The sequence below is a fragment of the Bos grunniens genome, chromosome 27 (assembly GCF_055505025.1).
Source record: "Bos grunniens cultivar Pamir isolate PY7600 chromosome 27, Bosgru_T2T1.0, whole genome shotgun sequence".
In the NCBI taxonomy this organism is placed as follows: Eukaryota; Metazoa; Chordata; class Mammalia; order Artiodactyla; family Bovidae; genus Bos; species Bos grunniens.
The window spans coordinates 34700119-34718388 of record NC_141191.1 but is presented as its reverse complement, the minus strand read 5'-3'; the positions used below and the strand labels follow the sequence as shown (position 1 = coordinate 34718388).

Genomic DNA, 18270 nt, shown 5'->3' with positions numbered 1-18270 from the left:
AGAATGATTAATATAACAGGAATCATTTCTCAGTTACAAAGAGGGTCATTCAGTCCTCAGGGCTCTCTGCCAGTAGAATTGGTTTTGACCATTCAATTATCAGCTTGCTCAAAAGCAGAAATAGAGAGGAATGAAAATACAAAGTGACTGGCTATCACTTCTTTTAAAAGGCAACAACAGAAGCCGTGACTAGAACCTGCTGAACAGAACTAAAGCATCAGTGGTTGGTGGACAAGCCACTAGTCAGGATTCACTTATCCTCAAACCTGGGTAAGTCAGTAAATACGCCGATCTCACTTCCACCATTTACTCTATAAATGGTGAAGTTATGTGTTGAAAGATACAGAGACCCACAAACTGCAACAGATCATTTTAAAAAATCCACTTTCTTTTTTTTTTGGATCAATACAGTCAGCCCTTTGTAGCTGTGGATTCATGGGTACGGAGGGTGGTTGTACGACACCGTTTTATATAAGGGATTTGAGCACCCACAGATTTTGGTATCCTCGGGGCTCCCAGTCCCCTATGGATACAGAGGAATGACTATATTGCTAAAGTTCTTCCAGTAATTTCTGCCCTCCCCTCAATTTATTATGATCACAGATCCCTCCAGATTTAGTCAGATGAAAATTAACAAACTGTGGCTTCCTTTCATTCTGTCCTGATATTTAAAAAGTGATTAAAAACAGGTACTGAATATGGATCATTTCTGCAAAGTTTAATGAGTGAGAAACATTCAACCAAGGTGACTTTTCCTTGGAAAATCCTACAAAAGCTGAATTTTAGAAACAGTTCCTTATTTTGATAGAGGTTCCATTTATCAATAGCAGCCATGAGTTTACTGCCTGCCAAATGGCAGGCTGTCATATTTTACATGTTTAGAATTCAAATGTTTTCACATCAGGTTCTCTAGTAAGCATTACCAAAACGAAATCACACAGACAGACTGGTTAGTTGTCCCAAGCCAAGGCAACAGCCCATTCCCATGATTTTCCTATTCAGGCAGGTACAGACAACCATTGGAATTAAGCGAATGGGAACTACAATACTTGTATTTTTGCTTACAGAAGAAGGACATTGACATTGAGGGGGCAGGGGTAGCAGGACTTCACTGAGGCGCTCCTGTGTAGTGCAAGGGACAGGCCATCATGGGACGCTAGTGTTAGAGCGGTGTTCTGTCTAACCACCCCAGCAAGCGTGCTTTCGGACAGGCTGAGATGTCCATGCTGCGTATCCCATTGAAAAGAAGTGTTCTCGGAGCTTAGGCAGCCAGTCTCAGAGCAGAAAAATATGTAAGTCAGGGATGCTGGATGTGACACGGTGCTCCTGACAGGTGATTCATGGTACTGAAGTGAGGGTGAGTATATCTTAATGATGGATGTTTTGTGTTGGTCTTAGGAGACTAACTGCCTTCTGCAAAGACGCCTGAACACATTAACATCCATCACTCCTCGGACATTTTGGATTCCCGCTCAAAGTGTGACCAGGACTGGTGGTTTGAGAATTCAAAGTTCCAGAAATTAGAACAGAGAAGGGCAACATTTAAATTAAGACAAGTTAACCCTTTGTGTCTTCTTAGGCCGGCCGAATGCTCCCCCAATTCCCGGCTTTTGGGACCATCCAATAAATCAGAAGTCTGGGTGTGGGGTCAACAATGACATGGAAATCTGTCCCAGATATCATCACCATGTTCCACCAAGAGGAGGGGGGCACAGTGGGAGCTTCTTCTGGTGTGGGGGTGGGGGCAGCTAGTAACAAATCCTAAGCCAGGGCTTGTCCTGGACGAAATCAACAGGCTTGCAAGCTCAGTCCAGCAGCTGCCCTCCACTTGGTGAACTGGTGCACGACCCCGCCCAACTCCAACTCCAGAACGCGAGGAAACCTCTGTTTCTGGTTTGTGCTCCCTCAACCAAATCCCCAAATTAGTAATGAAAACACATTTGAGTGGATTCTGATGTGGCCCTTCTGACACAGGGACTCGGGCAGGAACTCTTGACTCGAACCCAAACAGCTATCTCTCTGTGACCCCTGAACCCTTGATCTAAAGACACGAGTTGCTCAGAGAACAGGCTCCCTCTTATCACCGTATCAGATGAACTCTCAGCACAAGTCATAGATGCTGAGACTGGGACAGCTTTTGGACAACCCATCCTTCTCACCCAGAGGAGCTCTTCAACGCAGAATATCCACAACAATAAAAAGACACTTGATCTCAAGGAACAGATACTGTTTGCCAAGCAGGGACCACAGAGGCGAACGGGTATTGTGGTCCCACTTCAGTAGCTTTTAAGACACTGGAGAGTTCTTTGTTCCTGCCTTCTTGATACTGAGTGGAACCAATGAACATGTAGAGAAAAAAAACAAAACCAAATCACGGAATAGGTGAAAAGTTTTACAAAGAACTGGGGGTGGTGGCCAAATCTTGACTCAGAAATGAGGTCAGAAGCCACCATGCTCTGGGGCAGAGAGGGTGGTGTGTAGAAAAGCTTGCAAAGCTAGCACCAGATCACCCTCACCAGAGCCTGAGGAAGTGCCCCTGGGTGGTGACTCACGGACACTTGGCCAGAAACGCCAGGAGAGCCAACATCCTTCAAGTCCGCCTCTCTACTCTCTGCTGGCAAACTCACAAGCACGTGTTTGCTCAGGAGCTGGGCCTCACCCATGGGCATCTCTCACTGTGGAGGTGGCTCGCGACGGCTTTGCTGCCTTTTCCCACTCCAGGGCAGACCTGGAGGTGACCTCCTGCATTTCTCCCACTTCTTGTTGATAGCATCCCTAATTAAGCCAGCCTCAGAAGGACAAAAATCAGTGCCTGGAGGTCAGAGCTCTAACCCACCTTTTCCAAAGCTTAACCTAAGTCGCTTAACCTAAGTCATGTAACCTACTTACCTGAATAAAACCCCAGTTCATCAGTCCCTGCCCTGCCCTTCCCAGGAAGGAAAATAGATTTAGGTCCGTTTCTTCTTTTTTTCACCACGGTATGTGGAAGAGAGTCAAAGAAGGTAGCGTGGAAGGGAGGGGACATCCTGGCTCCTGGTTAAAAAATAAAGATCTCTCTCCAGTGCCACTGGAGGCTGCGGACGGAAACACTCAGTTCTCGGAGTCTGCCTCCATGGGCTCATCTTCCAAGACAAAGCTCAGCTTGTCAGCCAGTCCTTCAAACTGCTTGCCCACGCCGCCCGCAGAGTCCATGAACATGTTAGGGATGTCTTTGCCAAAGTAAATCTTGCTGTTGGAAGCAATGGCCTTGTACTTCATCAGCTGCAGATACTCAGGGGTCAGCTTCAGCTGGAAGCAAAAACAGCAAAGACGACGGTGGTGAGGCCAGATCAGGGAAAAGCCTTGGGGGCCATCCCTTGACTTTTCTCAGGGAGAGTGTCTCTGTGAGAACCACACCCCGTCTCCTCTCCCTGGTCTCCCTGTTATATTAGTAACCACGTAAAGACCCTGATGCTGGGAAAGACTGAGGGCAGGAGGAGAAGGGGGCGACAGAGGATGAGATGGTTGGATGGAATCACTGATTCAGTGGACATGAGTTTGAACAAACTCTGGGAGATAATGGGACAGGGAAGCCTGGTGTGCTGGAGTCCTTGGGGTTGCAAAGAGTTGGATATGACTGAGTGACTGAACAACTATTGTATAACCACTACTCTGGGAGAGCGTGAATCTCAGGTATTCAAGGTAAGAACTGTGAGAATTTTAGCAATTTCTGTGTTTAACAGCAAAATTAAGGAGTTCCCTGATGGTCCAGTGGTTAAGAATCTGCCTTCCAATGGGGATGAGGGGGCATGGGGTTCGATCCCTGTCAGGGAACTAAGATCCCACACACTGCGGGGCAACAAAGCCCACGCATGGCAACAACCGAGCCTGAGCGCTGCAACTTAGGCCTGATGCAGTCAAATAAATGAATATTTTTTAAAAATCACCACAATTAAACTTCTATCAGGGTCCAAGGGAAAGGGAAGGCCCTGCCCACAGGGCACAGGAGCCCTCGATTACGGCCAGGCTGGGGAGGCAGTGGTCTCCTGCAAACACGTACACTTTCTCTTCGCCAGGCAGCACTGGCCCTTTACCTTATTTGCTTCGGCTATTTTCATGGCAGTGTAGCACTCGGCGTCTGCCTTGGCCTTCTCCCGGGCCAGGAACGCAGCATCTTAAGGAGAGAACGCAGAGAATCAGGGCACAGAGGCCATCAGAAAGCAGGTCCCCGCAACTTCGCCCGGCTGGCCCCGTGATCCCGGGCACACTGCTCTGGTTTCTCTGGGCTCTGATCCTCTTATTTACGAAACTGGGGAAAAGGTATTTTCTCCTATTTCGCAAGTTGTGAAAATTGACCAGGATGCAAAAGTGCTGTGCCAGCGTCTCCCGTGGCAGGGACTGGCTGACCACGTGCAAGCCTGTCGCTGTGCCTGGCAGCGGCTTCTCTGATGGCGTCATAGAAACACACATCCTCTTTCCACCTGCTTACCCCTTCTGGGGCCGGGGAGGAGAGGGCTGGGACATGGCCTCAGCCTCCTGTCTCTGAGCTCTCTGCCCTGGCCCTCTCCCCCTGTGCCACACAGCAAGAGCCAGAGAAGCCAGAAGGTTCTGGATGTGGCCTGAGGTGGAGCTGCCCTGAAACCGACTGGCGTAAACAAAACAGCACAGCTCGTTTCCAACTTCATCTCTCTCTTCATTTCCATCAGTTATTTCAGAAAGGCTCTAGCACTGGTTAAGCTGGCCCGATTCAAAAACAATTACAGGCCATGGTCCAGACTAACACCTATTTGGACTAAGAATGATTTAAGCTTCTACTAGGTAAACAATCCCCTTCCTTAATCTGCTGAGACCAGCTTTCGGTCAAGAACTGATACAAAGTTGTTGGTATTTCCTCCCTGTCCTTGGGGGTGAGGCCAACCTCATGTGAGCAACACCTGGACCACAACCCGGGAAGCAAGGTGGGTTCTCACTGTGCAGCCTCAGCAGGGCCCCGGGTGGTGGGGGCCTGCAGGGCGGCCGGGGAGCAAGCGGCCAACTCAACTGCCTTAGCACCTGGTGCCTTGTGTTTACGAGAAACAAAAAACGTGCCGCTCGGCTAAAAGCTCCCAGTGAGGAAGCACTGATCCATAAAATCCTCACTGGCTCCTCCGTGGGCCCGCTAAGCCCAACAGGGCAGGTCAGGAGTGTAACTGGGCACCGAGCTGTGGAGCCTGGGGCTGGGCCCTGAGGTCGTTTTCGGCCTACAGTTTGCTCGAGGAGGAGGTGGGTTGTAGGATGAGCGGAGGGCTGAGGGCAGGGGCCTGAAGGTGAGTGACACCAGAAAAGCCAGCAAGGAAACACCTTTTTCCAGCCTGTGATACTGGTGTTGACAGGTGTCTTCTTCACACCTGACTTAACATTCACAGGGACCCGAGAGGCCAAAGCGAGAGGGTTCACAGGCCTCTGGGACGAGGGGGCGGGGCAGGCGGGAGAGGCGGGGGAGTGGGCTGCTGCTCCGCCCTGGCTTCCTGGTTTACTTCCGGGCCAGACTTCGGGGCCCAGGACAGCCAGGACCACGTGCTTCCCCTTTTTCCGAAGCCCAGCCCAGCGGAAGAGTCCTGAAGGCATCCAAGTCAAATCTGATGAATGACTGAAGTGGAAAATTAATCCCACACTGGCCTGCATCTCCCCAAAACTTGAATCAGAGCACAGAGAACGAGGGATGTTCCAAAGAACCCGTGACGTCTGAGAACAGAGAAGGCAGGGCAAAGGAAAGGCCTCCCGGGCCCGGCCGCATGGCAGGGTCTGAGGAAGGAGGGAGCAGGGATTTCGGGCTTGCTCACCTTCAATCTCTGAGATCCTCTTCTCTGTCTCCTTCTCCATCACCTTCTGCCCAAAGGTGATTTCGGCCACCTGCGCCACCTTCTCTGCCTCTGTGTGGAGAAAAGCCTCAGAGTTCTGATATTTCAAAAGTGTGCACCTTTCACCCGACCTGAGGCCCTGAGGCAGGGCAGTGGGTGGGCCCAGGTGAAGGGCCACTGGCCCAGAGGGCAGTCATGCAGGTCCCCCGGGCAGGGGTGGGACACCCTAAGGAGCACAGGCCCTTGTATCAGTGCAAGACAGTGAGTGGGGGTGCCCGGCCCCAGGAGGGAGTTACTTCTCTGATATAAGTGAGGAGCCGGCCCCGACCTCTCTTGTAAGTCACAGGGTGTTCCTTCCAAAGGGATATTTTACGGGTTAAGGGGCGAGTTCCCTCCTGCCACTGCACTTTCGGAAGTGGCCAGGGCCGTGGCTGGCAGTCTGGAGCAGTGGTGGAGAAGCCAGGGCTGGGAGGTGAGCCCCTGGATTTGAACCCCATTTCCCTCGCTCCCCTGCCATGGGACCCTGGGCAGTAGTTCAGCCTCTCTGAGCTTCAGCTCAGTGAGAGTAGGTTACAGACAGTGGCTTCCTCACCCAGGGAAGGGGAGGGGGGGTGAGGAGCGGGATGAATTGCACACAAGTGTTTAGAAAAGTCCGAGGCTCATTGTAAGGGCTCATCAGTGCTACTGTCTTTGTACATGAAGGGTTAGCAGAAGGGCTCCTTTCATTTAAGAGGCTTGTGGAAACACAAAGCTCGACCCTCGGCCACGATCTGACAATTTCAGCTCTGCTCCCGGGGGACGAAGGCTGCTCCTGTGTGAGGCAAGGCTTCGGGGGACCGTGTCCCAGGCTTCCTGAATTGCCCTCCCCACCCCGCCAGCCCCTCTGTCGCCTGGACCGCAAAAGCACAGTCAGACCAATGAGGGCCTTCTTCCGCTCTGTCTCGGCTTCCTTCTCTACCACCTTCTGCTTCTGGGCTGCGATCAGGAGCTTAGTCTTCTCGCTTTCCCTGAAGGGCAGAAAAGTGTGCAGCTGTGAGGCCACTGGGGACGAGCTTCCTCGGAACTTTCCTGGCCCCCGGGAAGCCAAGCCCCCTGCCCTGTTGTGAGAGGTAAGCTGTCATTCCTTCCACCCTCGGGAGGTCTGGTCTTGTTTGTAAATCTGCCTGTGCCGAATGGCATATGGAATCTTAGTCCCCTGACCAGGGATTGAACCCACAGCCCCTGCCCTGGAAGTGCAGTCTTAACCACTGACTGCCAGAGAAGGCCCTGGAAGGCTCCTTAGGTCCCAGGTGAAGGCGAATGTGCTGCAGACAGTAACACGGCTAGCCTTCTCCTTCAAAACCCACTTGTGAGCAATAAAGCATAACTGACTTGAGTGACAGGCACCTGCCTGCCCACTCAGTCGCCTTCCCGTCCTCTCTGGTGTGAGCCGTGAAGGGAGCACAAGACTCCCTGACCCTCTGAAGAGCGTCCGTGCCTTCTGGTCACGGAGCCCAGGTGAGCGGCCTGACACGCCTGCCCTGTCTTCAGGGCGACGGCTGCACAGATACTCCAGAGAGGACCACACGCGCGCCACGGCTTGGTCAGCCCTGGGATGGGATGAGCAGGAGGTGGGCAGGGCGGTGCTTCCGCCTAGGCGCGGGGCCCACTCACATCAGCTCATAGTTCCTGCGGATGGCTTCTGGGATGTTGGGCTTTGTCACCCGCACAGCCTGGAGAGAGAGAAATACAGCATCTGATGGGGGCATGGGGGTGCGCAAGGACCAGCTCCCACGGGTCCTTGGTCTTCCTGCACAGACAGGACATCCTCTGGAAGAGGGGCTGTGCCTTCCTGGGGGCGGGGGCGGGGTGGGGGGTGTCCCACCAGGGTGGTGCTCACTTGGATGACGAGCCCAGGGGCCATGGAGGTCAGGTCTTGTTGCAGAGCCAGTTTGAGATTTTCATCAATCTGATCTGGAATCAAGACAGACAGAACACGGAGCTGAGATGCTTTCTAGGCAGGGTGGAGGGACGCATGGGGTAGAGAGCAAGGCAAGACACCAGCTCAGGAATGTACCCAACGGGCCAAAGCTCTTCCGGAGGCAGAGCGCTCATCAGAGCTCGAACGTCTGAAGACTCCCTGGAAGACTCTCACGGCGGACACCCACTGGGCCCGCTATGTGGCCAGATGGGAGTGTCCTTTCCCTGCGGCCTCAAGAAAACATCAACCTCGCCCAGAAGGGAACCGAGCTTTAAAAGAACAAACAACAACTCCAGCACATTTCTTGAGTCAGGAAGCGGCCCTTCCCTACAGACAGCAGCCAGAGAAGGTGGCCGCCCATCTTTCACAAAGAAGGAAGGTGGGACGGTCACGTCAGGTATTTTGAAAGGAGTCAAACACACTACATCTATTAATAAATTTCTAAAACAAAAACAGACTCTGACATCAAAAGAGGCCCCAAGGAAGACTAATTCCATCAGGAACTCCATCAGTCAAGGGGAAAAGGACCATTACAGTTCTGGAAAGGAGTCTGAGTCTTTTTTTTAAACATTAAAAAAAAAAATTTTTTTTCTTTTGGCTGAGCCACTCAGCTTGTGGGATCTTAGTTCCCTGACCAGGGATCAAACCCACGCCTCCTGCCCTGAAAGCGTAGTCTTAACCATTGGACTGCCAGGGAAGTCCTGAGCCTGAGTCTTTTGATGTGTTGTTTGCCTTGGTTCTGATTCTTCTGTCTGTGAGTCATTTTATGGCTAAGTGTCAGAAGACCTGTAACTGATCACCGCTCTAGCTGTGACCCAGAACAGGCTGTCAACGTTGGCCTGGGCCTTCCCTTCCCTGCCCCCACCCACAAGATCCTCAATAAGCTCCTTGAAGGGCCCTGAGAAAAGGACGCCCTGAAACCAGCCTGGGACACCTACATGAAACCATCTCCTTTATTGTCAGCGGCCAGCTGCTTTACGTGGCCATCCTTGGTCCAGGAGCCTTTGAGGAACAGCAAGTCTAACTCCCACCAGCCTCTCAGCACTGAGGCAGAAATGCCCGTAAGGGCAGCACCTCACACTTGACATGGGTGTAACAATTTGACGGCTAAAGATGAACATAACATTCCATATTTTCTATTTTAAATAAGAGACTGGCCAAACTTTAAGGGAAATAGCTCATACCCTCCATAAGCTAATAACATGGTTGTTTCTCAGATTAAATTCTATCTGAGTCAAGGAAGACACCCATGGCCCTGGGCTAGTAACTTTCCAGGAAAATCTAGAGGAAATATTTTACAAGATACCTTACTAACAAATTTACACCAGGACCAAGTTGTTTATGGGTGATGGTTATGCTGACAGACGCTGATTAAGTTAAGAACTGATTAAGTTAAGCGAAGAACTGACTCACTGGAAAAGACCCTGATGCTGGGAAAGATTGAAGGTGGGAGAAGGGGAAGACAGGATAAGATGGTTGGATGGTATCACCGACTCAATGGACATGACTGTGAGTAAACTCTGGGAGTTGGTGATGGACGGGGCAGCCCTGGTGTGCTACAGTCCCTGGGGTCGCAAAGAGTTGGACACGACTGAGTGACTGAACTGAACTAAGTAAACACAAAGTCCTGGATAACACTTTCATCAAACGGGAAACACGGATGCCTCGGTGTAGGCGGTGATAAACACTGCATCAAGCTGAGTTAGGGCTAGAGTACTGGGAGGAGGGGAGCAGAGAAAACCTTTTCATTATCAGGACCCAGGATTAGAGACGCGAGTTTCTCCTTTGCAGATGCAAATGGACGCTAAGCAAAACAGTGCTTGCTGGCAAGAATGAACTTCAAGAAGGAAAATATTCCAACGCAAACATAAATCCCTAGCTCCTCTGTACACAAAGCTTTACTTTACTGTGCTGCCAAGTTCATCTGCAAGACAAGACAGTGAGAAGTTTTCTAATGCAGAACAATTTTACATCTTAATTCTCTCTTCATAGAAATTAGAGATCTTTTGTTGTTGCAAATGCTTGTAATGTTCATTTACTGGCACTAGTGCTAAAACGATGGCTAGAGAGAAAATTAATGATATTTTATGAAATTCTATCGGGTTGAGGTAAAAAAAAATAGCAAAGTTACTGAATTTTTCTAAACAGCACACCAAATCCAAACGTGGGAAGAAACTTCAAAGTCTATAAAGTGAGTTTAAACCTATTTTCTTCTGCAGAAAAGTTAAAATGGCTTCTGATGACTTTCCAAATTTGAAACACAGGGCAAAAGGCTGTTTGCCTAGTTAAGATCACCGGTGTTGCCAACGACTCCACCTCTGTCTACAGGATATTCTCACTCCAGGCCCTTTAAATTAAGATTCCTGGGGAAAACCACTGTCTGGTCCTGGCATTAAGAACAGTGGTACCACTGGTTGCAAAGTGCATTTGCTTTTAGCCCTGGCTTCTAGAACACTCCTAGCAGTGAATTTAACAGAACGCTTTACCCCAAATGAGCTATAACAATTACTGAAATGCTTCTTTTCATTGTTGCTGAAGTCAGGCTATGTTTTCGTTGATCAGGAAAAAAGGAAAGAAAGTGTCAACTTAAGACCAAAGTGGGTCCTTCCTGTTTTACGCGTTTTCCTATTCTTCTCTATGGGCACAGGGTAAAAGCCATCACTAACAACTGAAACCCACCCAGGCTCTAGGACTCCAAGTAGTTCCAGTCCTTGTCCCACTTTTAGAATTAAATGTGACCCCGTGGGACTTCCCTGGAGGCCCGGCGGTTGAGACTGCATGTTTCCAGTGCGGGGGGTGTGCGTTCGATCCCTGGCTGGGGAACTAAGATCCCACATGCCTTGCGGTGCGGCGGAAATACAAACACACTAAAGCAAACAATAACAAAAATGTAACCCCGTGGTTCTCATCACCCTGTCCTGGCGCCCTTCATCCAGGGTGAGGTGGATGGAGCCAGAAGCCAGAGGAGGGAGGTCTGGACTTCACCTCTGCTCCCAGCCAGCTCTGGGACTTTCTCCCTCGGGACCTTGGTATCCTTATGTTGAAAGGAGGATGCTGGGCTGGGTATTCTCTAAGGTTCTTCTGGAACTGACCCCTCTTCATTACAGAAGGAAGTTTAGGGACATGGGCACATATTTCCATCCCAGGTCTGATGTAGGGCAGGAGCGAGTCTCTCGTTCACTATGACTCCCGTGTCCAACACTCAGCCACTCTCACCATCTTCTTCCATCGGCACCCGTGTTTCCCAGCAGTGCCCCATGTGACTGCCTGCTTCCCGGGCACTGGATCTTCAACACTCCGGTCCCTCGGTACCCACCCTGCCCCGTGGGCAGCTGAATCAGGCAGCAGGTGATCATCTGAAGAGATTTTCTTACCGAAGAGCTCGATGTAGACCTCCTGAAGCGTGTGGACACTGCAGAATTGGTTCAGCTCATGGTGGATCTTGTTGAAGATGAGGGCCTTGTCGTAATCGGCTGTGTAGTTCTTCACTATGTCATACACTGAGGGGGAGGAGACGTTCAGAGTGAGGAGGGCGGACCCGCCACGCTCTCAGACACACAGGCTGTCCCTTCCCGAGATGCTGCGACAGACACGGGGGTTGGGTGGGGGGAGACTCGGGGATGATGCCAGGAGAGTGGGCTGTGGGGAGGGGGTGAAGGGGGGTAGGGGAGGTGCACTGCAAGCAGGTACCTGCGTGTGGGACCAGGAAGTTCACCACCTCGATCCTGTCGAAGTAGATCATCACGCCACCGCTGTCGGAGGAAGCGCGGACAGCGCGGTCAGTGCTGAGCTTGGGGATACTGGGCCTCTCCCGGGGTGGTGGTGGTATGTATGTGTGTGTGCGCGTGTGGGACTCGGCAGGAAAGGAGGAGGGTTCATGGGGGTCACAGGTGTGTGGATCTCAAGGCAGGAGACCTTCTGAGTTTCTATCATAATCTCCTGAGAAATCATACCTCCTAAAAACATCTCCACAAGGACAAAAGTGAAACTTTTGGGATACAAGAAGAGTAGTTCATATGTTTTGACTCTGCAGTGACTTTTGAATAAAGCTACCAATTGCAGGGAAAAGACTAAGGAAGGTCACGGAGTTCTCAGAACTTTAAAACGTGGAATGTTTTGGTCAGTGTTTCTCACTGTTTTCACCATCATTTAGTTCAGCTCCCTCCCCACCTACCTTCAATATTCATTAGAAAATACTTTCAAACATACAGAAAAGAACAGTACAACACTCATATACCAACACCTGACTTTAACAATCATGAACAATTACCTATTGATTGATCTACTTTTTCTTTTTTTTTTGCTGAACATTTCAAAGCAAGCTGCAGTCAGGATACTTTCCCCCTAACACTTGGCAAGCACCAATCACCTAAGAACGATGACAGTCCCCTGCAGAGTCAAAATACCATTCCTAAAGCTGGGAAATTAGCGATAATTCCTCTTCACCTAACGAGCCCTTCTCTAATTTTTCCCACAAGTTCCCATCATGGACTGAATTTGTGTGAGCCCCAAAATCCACATGCTGAAACTGGAGCCCCCAAAGTGAGTGCATTTGGAGACAGGGCCTTTACAAAGGTGATTAAGGTTGAATGAGGTTATAACGATGGGGCCCTAAACTGACCGGACTGGTAAAGGGAAGAAGACAAAGGCACCAGAGATCTCTTTCTCTCCTCACACATGCACAGCGGAAAGGCCGTGTGAGGACACAGGAAAGCAGTCACCTGCAGGCCAGGAACCAACCTTGCTGGCACCCTGATCTTGAACTTTGAGCTTCTGCAACCGTGAGAAAAATAAATGTCTATTGTTTCAGCCACCCAGGCGATGGTATTCCGCTATGGCAGTCCAAGATGACTAACAGTTTCCATAACATCTTTTGGAGCTGTTCTGTTGGAACCAGGCTCTAATCAAGGTTCACCACTGCATTGCTTATTTCTTTATGTCTCTTTTTCGACCCAAGCCCTCCAAATACAAAGCCTTTGTGATGAGATCAGGCCAGCTATCCTGTGGGAAATTCCGATTCTGTATCTGTCCGAGCGTGTGGTTTACTTTGTTGCTCTGTCCCTGTTCTGACCACCTTGACTTTTCAATCAGACCACTGCAGCGGTTCTCTTTCAATTCCCTGCCCTGCAGTCTTCTCCTACCACCTATCCAACATTCTCCATATTTAGTTCTGTTAAATTTATCTTCCTCTATCAAGTTATTTACCTGCTAAAACCCTTCATCATGTCCTTCAAGGCCCTTCCAAACCTGTCTCCACCACCTACTCAACTCAGAACACAGGGAGCTTGGGGGCAGAGAACTCGGTGAAACCACCCAGGGGGGTGTCCCTTTCCACTGTCTCTTACTGCAGCCAGTCAGATGGTCCTGCCTCTTATTTGTCTTCACAGCTTGATTCTGGGCACCTTACCTTGTCCCACAAGGCACATTCTTCACCTCATCTGTCTGGAGTGTGGTCTGGAAATAGGAGAGACAGAAGATGCTGTAAGGTGAGAAGTGACCAAGAAAGTGACTTCTTTAGGGAATCCCTTGGCCTTGGTCTTAAATACTTATCTGGGTTAAGCTTTGCCTCTGTTAAATGTGAATACCCCCCTGAATCCTCCTTATTTGCAGTGTGTGAGACCAAACCAGGCGAAAGTGCCACCCCAGCTTCGCTGTAAATGCACCACCATACAAACAAGCTGAGTAATGATGGTTTAGTGCAAAGGACCCTGGACTAGGAGTCCCACGACTCTGTTTACATTCACCTCTTCCATTTACCAGTCTGGAAACAGCAGATTATTTAACCCCTCAGCCTGTAAAACCTGTTCAGCCCATTCTCAGGATTACTGGGAGACTCAAACGAGATAATATGCATGAACACACTTTGAAAACCATAAATCATAGCAAATGGCAGAAGAAACCTACAGGGCAAATGCTGATGAGGTAACCCAGGACACTTTCCTGGGTTAGTTTAAAAGTCATTCTCTAAATCTTCTTATTCCTCTTGTTGGACATACTTCAAAGATGACTAGTCTAATTCGGCCTGGCTTTAGATCTGTCATGGCTAATCCTATCCCTATTTTAGATGTCATTTCCCTTCATTAAGTTCAACAACCCGCACCCCCCACAAGTTATGTTCACATCGCTCATGTTCAAATAAGAACCAACAAAATTATCATGTTTTATTTCCATCTATCTTGGGAGCCTATGGTTTATCACACACACACACACACCCCCCCCCCCCCTACTTTTCCTTCTATGCATTCAGAACAGATTCTTCTCTGGCTGTCTTGAAGTGGAGACATAATTCCCACCTGGGACCGATGGGCCAAGGCAATGACCCCATTCAGCTATTTCAACAATTAAGTAAAACTCCAGAGTAGATGGTTCATGGAGCCTCAGACTTTTTAATCTGTATTATATATATGATCTACTAAATGAATTCCTTGAAAAGGCATCATACTTATCCACTCATCCAAGGGCTAAATCATTCTAAATCATGCATTAATCACCACCCCAAATCTGCAGTCATCCAACCCTGCACCCCCAAGCCCAGTATACCTGCACAGACTTATATGATGTGATGAAAGGAAGCATGAGATGGAAGCCAGGGCCGCTGGTGGAAGTCAGCAGGGCACCACCTCTGCAGTGGAGGAAGAGAGAGGCAGGCTCAGTTTAGCAAAGACATGTCTGTTACATCAATATGGGTTGGGCCCACTTTCTCTGCAGCCCCATAAGCATTTAAGAAAGAGGGACAGGTGCCAGAGCCATGTCCACGGATCCTTTTCTTCCTCTCAGCTCGACCCTAATAGTCTAAGAAGCCTGATGGTAAAACCTAAAACCATTATTCACGCTTTTGCAGAGAGAAAAACGGCACACAGACAAAGTGGAATAAAGCCAGTAGAATCCCTGGCTATACTTGAGATAAGAGAGGTGTGTATGCTCAGTCACTTTAGTTGTGCCTGATTCTTTGCAACCCCACGGGCTGTAGCCCACCAGGGTCCTCTGTCCATGGAATTTTCCAGGCAAGAATACTGGAGTGGGGTGCTATTTCCTTCTCCAGGGTATCTTCCTGACCAGGGATTCAAACCCATGTCTCTTACAACTCCTGCTTTGGCAGGCAGATTCTTAGCTAAGAGAGGAGGTGTGTTTTGTCACATCTGTTGAGCTTGTGACAATCCACAAGGTCAGTTAAGTTCACTAATACAGTGACCAATTAACGATACTAATGTTGGAGTTCAGTGACACAAACAACCAAAAGAATAATTTTAAGGAAACTTTATAAACCATCTAAATATTTTTTGGGGGGCAGTGGAGTTACCTTTGTAGTCATGCTATATGTGAATGGTAATAGAATTAAAAGTCATTTTGGGAGACATGCTTCCTTGGTGGCTCAGCTGGTAAAGAGTCCACCTGCAATGTGGGAGACCTGGGTTTGATTCTAGGTTGGGAAGATCCCTGGAGAAGGGAAAGGCTACCCACTCCAGTATTCTGGCCTGGAGAATTTAATGGACTGTATAGTCCATGGGGTCTAAAAGAGTCAGACACAACTGAGTGACTCTCACTTTGGAAGACATAGAAGCAGATGGTGGGAAGACACAATTAAAGGGGAGAGTGGAAGCCAATCAGACTTCCAGGACTTGCTATTGGCAGCCTGAGAAAAAGCATCAAAGGGCTTTAATAAGGAGTTCATAGAGGCATATAAGAAGGAGTTCACATAGATTTAAAGCAAAAACTTGGTTATGGAGGTTACTCAAAGGAAAGCAACCCAGGATTTATAAGTGTTTCTTTGCTTCATGTTATTTAAGTCACAGATACATTTTTTTAAAGAGCAGTCAAAATAAAGTGATGGAATAGGTTATTTAAGAACCACTATCCTAGAGCTTGCCTCGATGGGTACAAATCAACCTGCAGGCCCTTTCATTTTCCCTGAAATGTTAATTTTAAGGCCTAGGTCCAAATTATATCTCAAGTTGCCATGAAGAACTGGCACTCCTCAGAGGTGAGCTTGTGGTACCAAGATGCCCACAGGGAAGTAGGAGAAAACTGTTTCAGAGATGATCTTCAAGGAGCATGGTTGCCTTTACGTTTGTCTCTAAACCTAACACGTGTATCAGTTACCATCCATGGCATCAGACTAGTAAGTTTCATATTTACATTTCTCTATATATTTACGTGCATGAGTGTATTCCCCTTCCATAGTCACTGGCACAAAGCTCAGTCTGAAGACTTCCCTATTGAACACAATATAAATGCAACCGGCCAGCACAATCTGTTACACATTGACTAGGAGAGAGTCACCGAACAGGAAGTCGCAGGCTCTCCCTGTCACTGCCTTACCTGTAATACACCCCAATATGTCCCTCTTCTATCTTGTGCACTGCCGAGAAGAGAGATGCACAAAAGAAACTGGCAGCCACAGCCACAACCGCTCCCAACTGAGCCATCGGAGAACGCTTACCCTGGGGGAAAAGATACAGGAAAATGTGTGTGCCCTGACTTGTGGGAGGAGAGCTCTGGCAGCCAGAGTAGCTCCCCAAGCTGAGCTCCTGCAAGTGGCTCACGTCCAACCTGTAGTAGTGTGAACACCAGGCTAGATCTACACCTCTTCCTCCTTGCTCTCAGTCGACACCCCAGAGCCTCAGCTGTGGAATTTACACTCTCCACCTTCTGCAAGAGGCAGTGGCTCCAGACACAGCCCGTGGCCCAGGGAAGAACCAGTGCCAGGTGGGCAGTGTTCAGAACACAGCCCTCTCTTCCTGTGAACACCAACGGGCTGTCACCGGAGCCACTCATGTTAGCAGCAGGGAAAGAGGCAGCTGCATTTACGTTGGCCCCAAATTACAGAGGATGTCAAGTGACAGGCAGTTGCGGCTGTGTAATTCTGGTCAGAGCCTCCCAGTCCTAATTGCCTGCCATTTCAAAGGAAACCATTATTGACTCCTTTCGGGTGCTGGAGCCACAGAGACAGCCTGCGAGCAGAGTTCAGAAGGGCGGGATTCTCTGGCCTTTCCTCCACCTTCTCCGTTATTCCTTTGGCCCTAGCCAGATACAGGGCTCTGGGCAAGGATGAAGCCACGCTCCGGCCCATATGCTTGACTGGCACTTTGCACTTGGCAGGTTCTCCCAGCCCACTTTGAGGGGGGGGGGCGGTTAGGGGGTCCCCCAGGCTGGGAAGACTGGGGCTCCTGGGTCGACAGCATTCAGGCACCGGGACGCGAAAGAATGAGCATCCAGAGGCTCATTTCCTGAACCCCGAATGATCTGGAAGAAACGACAGTAACTGAGAGCGCGCTGCGTGCTCAGTCGCTTCAGTCATGTCCGACTCTCTGCGACCCCACGGACCGTGGCCCGCCGGGCTCCTCTGTCCATGGGATTTCTCCAGGCAAGAAGGCAGGAGTGGGGGTGCCGTCTCCTTCTCCACACTGACAGCGAGGCTCCCGACTCTGAGCGCCCCGAGGCCCGCAGGCGCGAGGCGTGGACTCTGCCCCCCGGGTCTGACTGAACTCGGGCGCGGACGTCGGTCTGCGAGGCTTTTCGACGTTCCCCTCGCAGCCTCCAGCTACCGATCGGCAGCGGCGGAAAAAAGCCTTTCCCTCTCCCGTCCGCCCCCCCGCGCGCCCCTTCCCCGCCCTCTTCCGAGAGAGAGGGTCTCGCGGCCCCTCAGGAGCCGCGGGGTCGAAGCCCTCCCGGGGACCCCGCTCGGCCCCGCCGAGAGGCTACAGCGGGGCAGGAACGAGACGGGAAGGGCTTGCTCGCCCTTTCCCGAGGGACATAGGACGCTGTGCAGGCGATCCGGGAGGGCCTCTCGTCAGTCAGCTCCGGCCCGGGGGCCTCACCGAGGCCCAGCGCGCGCGCAAAGGGGCGCGGGCCGCGTACCACGCTGTCTGTCCCTCCAGGCGCTCCGTACTCTGCCGAAACCCCCAATGCGACCGCAGAAACCACCACACCCCTCCGCACGCTACTTCCTTCCGGGCCCGTCGCTTCGATGACGCTATTTGTTCACGCGAGAAGACCACACCCCCACCCCCCCACCCCGCGATGGCCGACCCCGCCCCCGCGCCCCGAGCGGGCAGTGTCCGAGGATAGCCTTCAGGGGGCGCCCGCGGCTCGGTCCGGGCTCTCGGGACCCCGATGTGAGACTTTCCGGTGACCCCCGGGAACCAGCGGAGTGGCCGTGGGTGCTCAGACAGAGACGTCAGTTTCAAAGGATTTGAGTTTGGAGTCTGCTCCGGACTCCCCTCCACATTAGATCAAACCTGTTTTTTTTTTTTTTTAACGCTGGAGCAGGTTACCAGAGTATTGCAACCGTTCTAGCTCTCAGCTCCACTTAACCTGTAGCACCGCTGAATGAAACATCCTTTAAATGTGCAGATTAGCACCATTACGTCGCTAATCAACAGTCCCTACTGTGAACTGCCCTTTATGCTTTTCTAGGAGCTTTCGCTTCTGAGGTCCCTACAGCACCGTAAAGTAGATTAAGCAGGAATTATCTCAATTTTTTTATGAACA

General features: G+C 50.4%; 1 protein-coding gene across 4 annotated transcripts; it reads right to left on the bottom strand.

The window, feature by feature from the left end:
• Nucleotides 1–703: 703 nt before the first annotated feature.
• On the bottom strand, nucleotides 704–17692 carry ERLIN2 (ER lipid raft associated 2). Of its 4 annotated transcripts, none has more exons than XM_086380198.1 (12): nucleotides 16330–17692; nucleotides 16099–16220; nucleotides 14320–14401; nucleotides 13187–13233; nucleotides 11470–11531; nucleotides 11154–11279; nucleotides 7699–7772; nucleotides 7473–7531; nucleotides 6735–6826; nucleotides 5802–5891; nucleotides 4074–4153; nucleotides 704–3288 (listed from the first exon to the last, which is right to left on the bottom strand). In XM_086380198.1, exons 1-12 carry the CDS (start codon nucleotides 16552–16554, stop codon nucleotides 3091–3093), a joined length of 1257 nt encoding a protein of 418 aa, XP_086236324.1. In that variant the 5' UTR covers nucleotides 16555–17692; the 3' UTR covers nucleotides 704–3090. The 4 variants fall into 4 exon arrangements, with proteins under 4 accessions (XP_086236324.1, XP_086236325.1, XP_086236327.1 ...); XM_086380199.1 differs by having other exon boundaries at nucleotides 17104–17692; XM_086380201.1 differs by having other exon boundaries at nucleotides 17598–17692.
• Nucleotides 17693–18270: the final 578 nt, after the last annotated feature.